This window comes from Propithecus coquereli, unplaced genomic scaffold (assembly GCF_000956105.1).
Source record: "Propithecus coquereli isolate 6110/MARCELLA unplaced genomic scaffold, Pcoq_1.0 Scaffold118, whole genome shotgun sequence".
NCBI classification, from domain to species: domain Eukaryota; kingdom Metazoa; phylum Chordata; class Mammalia; order Primates; family Indriidae; genus Propithecus; species Propithecus coquereli.
Genome location: NW_012135858.1, coordinates 2,013,403 through 2,027,006, shown reverse-complemented (window position 1 = coordinate 2,027,006; position 13,604 = coordinate 2,013,403). Strand labels below are relative to the sequence as shown.

At 35.1% G+C, this 13,604-nt stretch overlaps 1 protein-coding gene across 4 annotated transcripts in view; it reads right to left on the bottom strand.

The window, feature by feature from the left end:
- Positions 1 to 2,064: 2,064 nt before the first annotated feature.
- Positions 2,065 to 13,604, bottom strand: part of CACNB4 (calcium channel, voltage-dependent, beta 4 subunit) — a 266,674-nt gene continuing 255,134 nt past the window's right edge. For 3 of the 4 annotated variants that reach the window (XM_012659210.1, XM_012659218.1, XM_012659228.1), the window contains 2 exons: positions 11,159 to 11,344; positions 2,065 to 8,744 (listed from right to left, as the gene is read on the bottom strand). In XM_012659210.1, coding sequence (XP_012514664.1) covers positions 8,484 to 8,744; positions 11,159 to 11,344 — 447 coding nt within the window. In that variant the 3' untranslated portion in view covers positions 2,065 to 8,483. The remainder of the gene's footprint in view (positions 8,745 to 11,158; positions 11,345 to 13,604) is intronic. The other variant, XM_012659233.1, reaches the window with a different exon arrangement.

Below are 13,604 nucleotides of genomic sequence, written 5' to 3'. Positions count from 1 at the left end.
TGTAGAAGTAACTCAGAATCTTTACTGAGTGGTGTGAAGCTATTTGTGAAAACAGACTCCTCGTGAGACCTTTTAAAAAGTAATTTATCCATGATTATAGTGATGCACAAAACGTCATTGGATAGACTTCTGCTTCCAGACATGAGAGAGTGGGATGGTATGGATTTACCCTCCTACCATTGATGAATAGAAAACTGGACAAAATTTAGGAAACAATTGTCCTCAGATACTGGAAAACATAGAACAGGACCGTGATTCTTTACAAAAGGGAAACCAACAAGATGAGTCTTACCATTGTCTGGACTTTCTGCCTTGAAGCAACTCCCAGCCAACTAGTGAGGGAGTGGGGACCCAAATAAGACTCTGGCAAACACCTACAATTGAAGACATAGATCAGCATTTCCAGAAATTAAGACAGCTATAATTTGTGAAGCAGAGTCACTTCGAGAGTTACACAGAGAAAAGCTCTAGAAACCTGCTTAGGAGGCCATTGAGTCTTTGGCTGCATGTCAATCTGCACTTGTGTAGTATGAAACCCTGGGAGGCTGGCCAATAACAATTTCTAAGGAAAAAACAAGTACCAGGGAGCTGTAAAGCAAGTAATTCCCAGAGCTTACAAAGGGCCAGGAATCATTTGAGTTGCCTTTAGCCAGAGTGAAGAGAACTCACTAAATATATAGGACATTCAGTAGACACCCCAGGGACCTTGGAAGAGGAGCTAAATTAGCCTGAAGATAAGTCCTATTCTAGACCAGTCTTAAAGGAGCTTAAAAACAAACCTTGAAGGGCCAAACTCATCCAAAATTACCTGGAAAAAAGTCTAACATTCTTTAAAGAAATACAACATAAAGTCATCAACAATGTAAAATTTACATTGTCCTAAATCCAATAAAAAATTACTGGATATACAGGAAAACAGGAAAATGTGATCCAGAACCAAAAGAAAAATCACTCTACAGAAACATCCAGGCATGGGGAAATTAAGTGATTACCCCGAGTTCATAGCCAGTTATTGCTGTATCTAGGCTTTAAACCCCGACAGGGGTTAGAGTCCACACTGAAACCACTATGCTAATTTGCATGTTGTATGAAAGCACCAACAAGATATTTCTCTCCCCAATCCATTTTATTTGTGGAAATGTGTTGATGACAAGAGAGGTGGCTTCAGGCATATGGCCAGTTGATGTGGTGATAGTAAGCTACTGTAACTCTTCCAGCTGGGAATTTTAGATTGTTGAGACAGCTTTATATAATAACTTTTCAATAACTGAGGTATTGTTCATTCAGTCAACATTTATTGTATTCCAGGCATTGCTTTGTATGCTTCAGATGACTACCTAGCTTAAAAGCATTTAACACACTAGTATTTTTAAATAAAAGTACTTTAGAGAGAGAAGTTTCAATGAGCTTTGGTTTCCTCATTTATAGTTGGATCTAATAATCCATGTCCTGCTTACTTTTGGTGGTCAGACAGATGGATTAAATGTGAAAATATCTGTGAACTAGGCTGTAAGAAATCACTGTATAATTCTAATGCAGTGATAATAATCAACATAGTACACATTTCTTTTGAACTTCTTATACAGTGCAATGAGAAAAAAGTCAACTTCCAATCAAATCATACCATAGCCAACTGACCCTGAGTACATGAAATGTTAAGTCATGGGATGTTTACCATTTATGGAATTCTTACAAGTACAGAAGAGCTTTGGAAACTTCTGATAACTACTACATTAATCATTTAGGGGTGTCTTGTGAACAATAAGGTTCATCTAATATATATTTTCTATATTCAAGCCTATTTCACACATTTATCCTATTTTATTTCGCATGGTGTGTGTGTATTTAATTTACAAGCTCTTTCCTAATACAGTACTTTTGTGATCATTCATAGCACCTATCAGAGTATTCAGAAAATAGTCATTTAATTGAATCGTCTTTTTTTTTTTTGAGGGTAAATGTTTAGACTTTTTTTCCTGTAAGAGATATAGAAATATACCTACTGATTTCCAATATTTCTTCAATGTATTTCCAGAATAATATAAAGGAGAGGTATAACGCTGGTTTCTGTGTTTTTTTCATTTATTATACAAAAGAAAAAAAAATTAATGCAGTTGTTTTGTTCACATTTAAATTCCATAAAACAAATCCATAGAAATTAGGATACTATATGCATGCACTCTGCATTTTCTTTGTTAAATGTTTTTGCTCACAAAAATAACACCACGTTTTTTCTTTAAATCCACTAAAGCAGAGGGAGAACAAAACATGCAACACTGTACACATTTGCATAGTATATTTTACCCAGCATGCCTTGTAGAATGCTACACATACCTACATAAGAAAAATAAAAGGGGATAAATTATTAAAACAAATAACTAAAATTTAAAGAAAAGAAAAAATTATTTGCCAAAGGCAATGTTTATTCCACTTTGTCGCTGGAGATACAGCAATAGCCTGGGATATCAACAGCCCTCAGAATAGTAGGGAAAATCTTTTTACATCATTTTGCCGTATTTATTTTTAGTATGTTTTATGTTAATAAGTTTACCTATTTTTTATTCCCTCCCACCATCCCTTCAAAAACAAAGCTAATGGAATTAACTTATGTTTCAAAATAGTATTCAGTACAAAACAAATTAAAGGACCCCTAACTAATATTCTTTTGCTGGGACATTGTTATTGATCATTCTGACTTGAGGCTGTGAAAAATATAAAAAATTTCAAACATGTCCAAAATTCAGAGGAGCCCTGTGAGCTCACTTGCTGTGACTTTTTTGTAGTTGCTATTGAAGGAGAAGAAATAAGAACAGAAAATATAGTATGAGTCTTATCACAAAATAAAATTTAATAAGTTTTATGGAAGGGAATAAAATAAATTACATCCACAGATTGCAAGGCTATGAAATAAATTGCTGGAAAAGCATCAAGCAGCAAGTTAAAAAGATAGTAGATGAGATAAATCTGATAAAACTTAGAGCTAAATCTATATACTTTTAAAAAATATGACTGCCAAATTTAACAGTGGATTTCTTTGTAAGTTTGTGCTATAACAAATGTGCTTCTTTCTCCTCAATCTATTTTCATATTATTGGCAAAATATATATATTTTATAATTTTGTACTGTACAATATATGTTTTTGCTACATTATTTATTTTTCTACTGCTAATGCAGATTAGAAGTAACAACATAGATTTATTTTGGCAATAAAATGCTTTCATTTTAATAACGTCCCAGAAAATATTGTAAGGCATATGAATAATAGTATGCAACAATATAGCGTTAATGATCCCGCATCTTTAATACATCCCTTATGCATACAGAATCCACACTGATTTCATTTAACAGTGAGTGAAAGTGGCATGCAAGTAGGGCAAGAGTGGCCCCTACACAAACATAGACGTAGCCATTTTTTGAGAATTTAAGTGTTCAAAACATAACCAAGAACACTTAGAAAGTATTGAAAAGCTAGAGGCCAGCCACTTCTGGTTCTTAGATAGTCCTCATTTTAACTCTTTATAATTTTCAAATGAGGAAGTATCAGTGTATTCCCCAAACCACTCTAAATCCATTAGAAACATTTTCTGCCACCCTTCTGCAAACATTTTACACACATCAAAAGAAACAAAAGAAAGTTTCATATGTAACTATGACTCCCCCAAACCAATTGCTAATTCACTCTTATTTATGTGTTTTTCATGGCAAGTAGGAGTTACAGCCCTTAGGATTATCTGATGAGATTCTTTCTAGTCTTCTCATAATATGCCTCAACTACAGGAGGTATTTGAGATTAAGCCATCTGTAAGTAGACAGAGATAATTGCTATCAGAGGATGTATTTCATTTGAGAAAGACTGTTTTAGTAAAAGAAGAAACCTTTAAAAAGTAATTTTTGAATGCTTTAGCTCTGTGTGCCCATAGAAACCACTTTTACTATTTTAACTAACTTGACTGCTAAAGTCAACAAGAAAAGTTATCCTATTGTCTAACAGCTACTGTACTGACTTGACTGGTTTGATCATGATTATCATTTAAAAAAAGAGGACTGTTCTCTGCCCCACAGACACAGCTTCAATAAGTAACTTAGTTATAGTATCGACAGTATTTAAAGGTATGAGAAACTAATAAAACAGATTTTATTATATAATTTCCTATAAAGTTTTCATTCATATAGTCATTCAAGGATGAGTTTTATATAATTTTTAAAAAACCAACATGCAACATTGTCCTAAAAGACAAAGGCAGGAATATAAAAGGAATAAGGGGTACATAAGCATCTATTTGAAACATTGATATGAAGTTTGTTCCAATTACATGGGAGTCCAAGATAACACATATCCTTACCCCGTAAATGGCTAAGCCAGGCTTTGGGTGACCGTAGAAGTAAAGGATCAAAAATAATTTGAATTTGCAAACCAGCTGCACTTAAATATCAGGTCTCTGGACCTACTCTCTTTTAGACTTAGAGCCAGATATTCTAACAAGTTGCCCACGAAGGCAGTTCCCTTGCAGTTTGTTTTGTTCCCAATGATGACTTATTTGTTGAATTAACCTTGCCTCATGATAAACTGTGAACAATTCAAAGACAATTTCACTACCATAGAAGAAATGAAAGGGTGCCAAGAGCGTTTTGGAATCAGTTTAAAATCTAAAGGGAAGGCATACTTTAATACTTTATGCATTTAGCTTTGCAGCAAGGTGAGCCGTAATAGTAATAATTTGATCACTACTTATTGACAAGTGTTTTTTCCCTTTAAAGACAGACTGTCTTCTCTAGAGAAGAGGTAGTATAAGTATCAATATATAGGGGTAATTTCTATAATGGTAGTACATTGTTTTATTTTTTAGCAAATACCAAAATAAAATTGTATAACTAAGAAAATATACTAGCATGCAAATCAAGGTTGCCAAGAAACGTTCTTAACTGACATCCTGGGTCTCAACAACATTTTGTGATATGTTCATTTAAAGAGTTCAAATTTGCAAAGCATCTTCCAACATAATTTCCTTTCCTCCCTTTCACTGCCCCCATTTTCTATTATGAATTTTAAGGCCCCCACACAAAAGACAAGTTCAAGTATGCAGGTATGAAAAGAGGTTAACATTCCAAAAATACATTTTGCAGACAACAACAATAATTCAAGCAAATAACAAATTATTTAAAGGGAACAAATAATTGTCTCAGAATTTGTTTTACATTTAAAAAATTCATTTCATTAAGGACTAAATGCAATGACTTACATAGTCACAAAATCAAGACTCTCTTATTAGGAAAGATCATCAGTCTAAATTGCTAACAATTTCAACTTTCTTTCCAATAGAACTGTATAAAGATAAGAGAGAATCATCAGTAATTTATAAACATTTCTAAGTGTTGTTTGAAATATTAGAGTAAACAATATAACACTGTTGATTATAATATTGGAGTCCCATTATAGCCTTGAGAATTAACATCAGGACTGACAAATTGCATTCTTTTTTGTCCAGGACTACATTTCCACATTGTCACATGAGTCTACATTGTCACATAAGTCTATGTATGTTGTTACATGTCTGTGACTGAAATTATAGAATTCTAATATGTGGTTCATACTATAGGTTAAAAAACAGCCTCAAAATAGTATAAGACTTTTTTCTCCTGCTTATAATCATTTGCTATCTTTAAATGAAATTAATTAAAAACAAAGTATTTGTGGAATATGTATTTTCCAAAGGTGCTTGGTGTGCTTGGCAAAAATAAAACTTTTTATTTAATATATATCTGGATTCTAAGTATCATTTACACAATAAACTCTAAGGCTTTAAAAAAAAGTAAGATGCATATCTCTTATTCATTTGAAGAAGATAAACTTATTACAGAAAGAAGGGGAAAGAATATGCCAAATTAAAATAAAATTTTAAATATTAATATGTCCATCAAGAAAATATACATTATACCCTTTCTAAGATTATTAGCTTTTTAATAAGAATGGAAAGCAAAACACGTATGGACATTTGATGGTAAATGATCGGTTTTGTGCACAGATATTGAATGAGCCTCTCTCTTTATCAGCATGACATGGACGAGTAGAAACAAGGCTTAGAGAGGCGTTTAAAAACAAGTGACTTTTAAAAAGTTGAAGGAAAGATGGTAATCTTGATGACTAGGAAATATATGTAAATGCTGTTACAGCTACCTGCCTAAAATGTAAATACCTTAAAGTAGTTAAATGACCAAATTGCTAATGCTACTACGGAAAAAGCTGAACAGCAGTCTAGTCTAAATTTATACACCTTGGTGCATTTTTTGCAATTAAATACTTTAATGCGCACAAACAAGAAACCAGTAAAGCATATAGAAAAATGTTTTGGCTAATGTTTTCTTTCTCATGCAAATATGTGCTGTACATATAATAAATATATTTTTGTTTGCTGGAAAATGCTCTTGTGTCCTAACAAAGTATTCAGTAATGGCAGGTTATATGTTTATTAAAGTGCCTAATGGATACAACTCTTCTAAATGTCTTAACTGAAAGTTCTATAAGCTTCACTAGATGACAAAAGAAACTCACAAGCCAGTATCACATGTTAACTTTTAAATTTTACTTAGCCCATATTTTTTAATTGTATCAAATGTTTGAAATAACTTGCAGAATTATAGGTGTCCTCATTATCAGCTAAACAGGTTCATAATGGGGTACACACAGTGAACATGAAGGACAGGCATGCGGTGAGGTTGTAATGGGGTTCAAGATATGTTTAACTGATCAAGAATATGGAACTTATTTTCATGGTCAAGAAAATTGTTGAACTGGTGCATGCTTTGACAGCCTAAATATTGAAGGGCTTGGGGAAAAAAGTAAGATAGTATAAAATTAATTATTATCGTTTTCAAAAATAGGCTTCATGACATGTAGGAGTAGAAAAGGACTTTTATGGTTGATCCTATTGGGGTTTTAGAAAATCCATGCATTGTGGACTCTTAGAAACAAAAGTAGTTTTGGAAAGACATTTGTGTATTGTATAAAAGGGTCAATTTCAATAATTTCTTGGATCATAGTGAATCTAATGCTTCCTTGATAATATAAGACACAGGTCACCAATTACATAATTATAGCCATTGGAAAAATTGTGAAGACTTAATAGATGAAGAAGACTGTGCATTAGAAATTAGGAAGTTTAATCTCCAAATTCTTTATAATTCTCTGCATTAAAAATGCTATAATTTTAGTGAACAAATATTTTCTGAATTGATGAGTTTATTTTTTACTGCAAGCTTTTAAATTCATTTGTTTTAACTTTTTTCAATTAGTCATTTTGCAAAAACACCGCTTCCAATTCAATGTCAAAGTTGAATGTGTCCATGTAAAACAAAAATCCCTAGCATGATTTAAAGAATTCGATGAAGGGCTAGAACATTCAGATATTCAAAGACAGAGACTGAGGGAAGCAATGGAAAGATACTCAATCGTGCTGGCAGGAAATCCTAACCCCATGTTTGTGTTCAGTGGGATAGATGAATTCCCATCTGGAGATGTTTAGCTTTGCACTCGGGAGGCTCAAATACCACATCCTTACTATCTGACTTCGCATTCATGGATGTATGTAATTGTGCTCAGATTGGTTAAAGAGGAAACAACACCCCATTTTCTATTTCATATATCCAGCTATGTCTGGGCTTCTCTTTACTACTGTCTCTCACTGCTGAAAAAATTTTGAGAGGTTTTTTTTTTTTTTTTTTGCCAACTTCGAACAAGCTAACAGTACTGACTAAACAAAAAGCAAAACACTTTGAATACAACAGCTATGCCAGGAAAGAAATAAAAATATTAAAATCTGAGGAGACTATATAATTTCTGCAATAAGACTTCTGAGTTTTTTTGGCACTATCAATACATTTGGTAAGTTTGAAAAGTCACTCTGGAAACATTAACATATATTAAAATGTTTATACATTCCAACTTTTAGTGTAAATTTAGCTTCCAGCAAATAAATACCATAGCTGGTTTTGGCTTCTATTGGTATTTTGATTTTCTTATTAATTAGGTTTTTTTTTTTCCCAGATTTTTCAATTGATTGCAACATGCTCAAGTAGACTTTCTAGTCAATTCACCCAAATTCCAACAGGAATTGGTTTATAAATTGGTTCCAACTGGAACTGGTCATTTGGAATTTCCAGCATGGGAAATTATTTTATATGTGCCTTGATAAGTACCCTAAATTACAAATCGATGTGTCTAAATCTATGAAGAAAACAAAAGGTACTGTTACCATGGAAATGTTGCAGTTAAAAATATCTATATGATTGGGCATCTAATATCCATCTAGATTCAAGGGCATAATGTACATTTTTTTTTTTTTTTTGCCCCTTACTTAGCATCAAATGACAACAGCCCATAAGCACAGTGAATACTGTGCTGTGCTTGCCAAGTTAAGATGGTTAGTTTATCCTAGCAGTGCTATGGCAAATTGTCAACAGATGAATATTTTGTGTTTCAGCAGACTCAGAGCCTATGCCGGGAGTCATGGCTATATCCCCCAGGTGATCCTCGGTTCCTGTGGGGTTTGTAAGTGTCCTGGTATGAGTCAGGGTAATCTTCTTCCACAAGAGGGTAATGATCTCGGCTATGCTGGGAACTGGAAGACAAGCGGTTCCTACTCTTCCGAGCCCTTTCATTGTGATAATTTTCATCAGAGGTCATGAGACTTCGTCTTTCAATTGGAGAGTTCTCTGTGGAGTGGTTGCTGTGCCTCATTCGCTGACTCTAGAAACATCAGATGGTTCATCGATTAAATAACGGCAGCTTCATTCATCTGAACATGTAAAAGTATGTAAAAATAATAGGATCTGTAAAATAAGATGCTAAATATCTAACTCAGTAAAACATTTTGATGCACAAATGATCTCAAAATATCTGGTCTTATTTATTTGGGACAAAACATGCAAAGATGCCTGAATGTTGATAGTTTATGAATTTAATTACACAGTGCTGCATGACTATGCTTCCTATTAAAAACATAGAATTGAAAGTTAACTGTTAAATGGAACCTAATATATTTAGGAAGGCCAATAATTCTATTTCTATTGCAAAAATGAGGATTATTTTGCTATTGGGAATAACATTCAGAATAGCATCTATTATTTTATTTCTCTCTTGTACTGATCAAATCTTTCTCCTCCTAAAGCAACACACCTCACTTCGAGTGTTCCTTATACCTTTTAAAAATATTTTAATGAAATTATTACTTCTGCTGTCCACATAATAGTGCATTTGTTTTTGCATTCTACATAAATGTAAGACTCTCAGCAATATTCTTTCCAAAGGAGTATACAGTATCTGTGGAGCCAGCTAATTGACACTTCTAAATCTTGCTTCCTCAATTGAAATGTCCTGCAAAAATAATCTTCACATATAAACTAAACTCCTCTAATACCATTAATTGAAATTTTTATTTATATGTATATAAATAAATATATAAATATAAATATATATGCACACACGCACACACTAAGATACAGGGTCTCGTTCTGTTGCCCGAGCAGAAGTGCAGTGGCATGATTATAGCTCACTGCAGCCTCAAACTCCTAGACTGAAGTGATCCTCCTGAATCAGCTTCCCAAGTAGCTGGGAGTACACATGCGAGCCATCACATTCAGCTGAAATTAATATCTTAAGACACTTATGTGATGGCTCAGAATATGTTATTCAACATTTTTCTTCACTATGGGAAAATATTTATCTACTTGTGTCTACCAGTTTAAGTAGGTCACCTCAGTTAAGAAATAGTATCCTGATGAAACCATGGGCCCAGATACATCTCCTGTAAAGTACACTCAATTTCACACAAAAGGAAATTCATTCAAAAGGTCAGAGATGTGCCCTTAACCTCTGGCAGGTGTTTAATAATTAAGTGCTGATGGTTACTGGTAGAAGTAGGCCACAAAATAAAGGGCAACATATTAATTCATTAGTGAAACTAGGTGAACCACTCCAGGTAGATGTGTTAGAGATGATGAGTCAAGAGTGTTGCATTCATAACCAAAGCGCAAAATTTCATTTCTACCGACATTATTGAAGCTTATTGCTTCATGCACCCATTTCTCATCCCACAGTGTACAATTCAGAGCCAATCCAAACTAGTCAATGGAACTGCTAGCCTCAGATCAACCCAAAGGAAGTGAAACAGGGCTTGAAATAGTTGTGACACATACATATATACTGTACATTACAATAGTACATTTTTCATGTTCATTTCCAGCCTCAAAAGCTATTCATTTATATGGCAGTTTTTCTCCTTACAATGATACAATTTTGCAGTAGAGTAATACAGTTATAATAGCATTTCAGAGAGTGCCATTTATCTCAGAGTTAACTCTACATGATCTACAATTATGACTATCATTATAACCCATTAAAACAAAACTAGTCATGATACAAGAGGGTTCAATTGACTACATGTTCCTCAATCAGCTGGGGGCTGGGCCACATTCCAGCAGCGGCTTGATAAATAACAGTTAATGTACAAAGGCAAGAGTTATTTTGTATCATAAGGTGGCCTGGCTCCCTATGTCTGGCTCTGAATGCAACACCAGAACAGCAGAAGAGAGAACCTCCTGATCCTGTGTTCAGCCCTAGCTTCCCTAAAGGACACTTGCCATAGCCACTTACCCAGGTGGGCCCCTGCACAGCCCCCAGAAAACTCAGGAATCTGTCACTGTTTCTGAATAGGGCAGCTCTACTCAAGTCCACACTGTTTCATGCAAAGTAGAGGACAGGTCCAGGGGTGGGATTAGTTAAGGGCAGTCAAAGGCCTATCTGCCCCCAAATATCTTACTTAGCTAGCCATGGTGCCTGATATTTTCACTATCACATAATTCTTAAGAAGTAATGGACAGCCGCACAGTTTCCTGGCAGGGTTTCAACATAGGAGACGTTAATTTATCTAAGTAAAATCCATTATAAAATCACAGAGCTCAAAGTTCTCAGGGAAGGATCACTCTCTGTGTAGCTTTTTCTATGAGAGATCATGATTAAGTGACATTTTAGATTTTTTAATATAATGTACACATATGGTTCCCTTTTTAGATTAAGGACAACTTCAATCTTCATCCTAACCAAGTTCCCTATAGACTCTCAGATGTAAGGCTGTAAAAACACAAGTGAAGAAGTGACAATACCTGTAACCCAGAAATTGCCGTGGGGTATGGAGAGAGTGCTGTTGAACCCAAATTCCTTCCCAGCAGCGGGGTCATGGGGGTGCTACTTGTTGTGTGGGTGGCACGCCAGTACGCCTCCAGGTACTCTCCCAGATGCTCACACGCATCCTCAAGCTGATTTTCATCCAATATAACATCAAACATTTCCTGTAGACGACAAGAAAATCCATTTTATCTCCACTTTAGATTTTAGGCAATGGGACCTAAAATTCTACTTTCAGCAGATAATAGCATTTTTAATATCTAGCAGCTAATATCAAATTTTAGGTGCTATATTGGCAATTTCTAAAGTTAGAGTCAAGTGAAGAGTCGCTCAGTTATCCATGAACAAATGTGGACATTAACATAAAAATAGGAGTGCTTATTAAATATTTGGACCTTTCAGTGTTTAGAAAGAAAAAGATGACATAAGCGTAAAAGTGTTATAGGTGAAAAAGAGTGAAAGCGTATAGGAAGTCACACCTTTACCCATATATTCTTACAGAGTTGAATTCAACTCACTTCAGAATATGAAAGAAGTGAGTTAATGGCACTGAAAAAGGAGTTCTAAAAATGTTTTGGGCAACGACCATATTATTGGAATAAACATTTCATCCCCCAAGGTAACTATGTTAAAAGAAATAACATTAGCTTAGGTAATTTTCAGAATGTTTGTGAAAATGATGTTATCTCTCTTGTGATAAAACAATAAGGAAAGAAAGTTTAGCATTAATACTAGAAAACCACATCACAGTGATTTCTGTTACCAAGATCATTTTGTGCAATAGTTAAAAAAGAACAAGGGGTGTTGCACTGGGGCAGGTGAGGGGTCACACAAGAAATGTCTGCTGTCCATGTTTCTGTCGGTAACGGCATTGTTCAACATCTGGCCTAGAACCAGGAAGTTGTTCTTCCTCCCCAAAGGAGCAGAGTGGCCCCTCTGTTACTGCCATGGGGCTGGCAACCCAGAATACACCCAAGACATAGACTCTTTGGAAGGACAGTCAGAAAACTTGGCACCTCACAAAGAGAAAAGCCATTCCATGGGTAGGTGTTTAGCACAACCCAACTTTCAATAGGTGGATTGAAATAATTCCCCTCTCCCACACTGCCAGCACCATCCACCTGCTTTTATGAACTCATTTCATCAAAATAATGAATCAAATACAGGGTCACTGCCATCAGCATTGATATCACTGGCTGGATTTAGGTTTAATGGCAACTGTATGACATGGAGTTGGTGGTGTCTCAGCTGACTCATTCTCTTCAGTGCTTAGAACAAAGGCTCCTTGAAGCAGAAGTCACCATGGAAACAATCTCTCCCCCAACATTTACTATTCAAATGTTTCATCACATCAATCTTTACTGAAAAATTTGACCCTAAATTGGAAAGCCATTTGAAGGTCCTTAGAGCAGGACGAGGAAAAGATGACTTCAGCCCAAACTGACTCATGTTTGAGAAGACTCAGCTAGTCCAGCTCATGTAAAAAACTCCCCCCAACTAAGAACAGTTATTAGTAGACTTCAGATGGTTTTTGCATATTTTATTCATTCATAGAATATTTGCTCAGTACCTATTTTATGCTAGACACTATGGATATACGGTGGCAAAGAAAACAGATACCATCTTATGTTTAAGAGGCATACGGTCTGGCGGGAGAGACAAGGATTAAAATCCATAATAATCTATGTCACACTGGACTTTAATTCAGAACAATAATAAGACTGAGCTGCAGCTTAAAGTTCTGGATTTAGAAAGAATCTCAAAGAGACATGCGAATGTTGAACTTAGGAGGAAGGGGAAATTATGAGCAAGTCAAAGAGTTTATCTGTAGGGGGAAGAGAATAAAACAGTAAAAGGAAAGACACAATGGAAGAGAGAGACTATATGGCCCATAAGAGGCAGAGAAAAGAGCCAGTTCCTAGAGTTTCTGTCAACACGTATCCTTATGATAAATCCCACTTTTCCACTAAAGTAACCCAAGGGAGTTTCCTGTATCTTGCAATCAAAAGTCCCTTCCCCCATTAATGTAAACTTTCCACAGTTTGAATAAATAATCTGAGAATTGCCCATGATGCTCTGGTATCAGTGGCTTTGTAGTGCTGACTTGAGTGAGATAAGAACAGCTACACCCCAAAGAGCATCCAGAGACTCAGATTGTATGGGAAGAAGAAAGAGAAACTGGACAGCACTGGAACCACTCTCTCAGCCACTCCAGCCTCACGTTCTCCCACACATTCTACATTGTATGTGATTTGGAGTTGGTTGTTTATATCACCTTTGTGTGCGTGAACTGTAAAATCTGATTACACAGGTCTCATTCTACAGTGTAGGTTTGGTTACTCTCAACAAATCATTTTCTTTCTTTCATAAAGTTCCAAGTTGAAGAACCTTCCAGGGATGTCTGGACTGGATGGGTCCTGATAA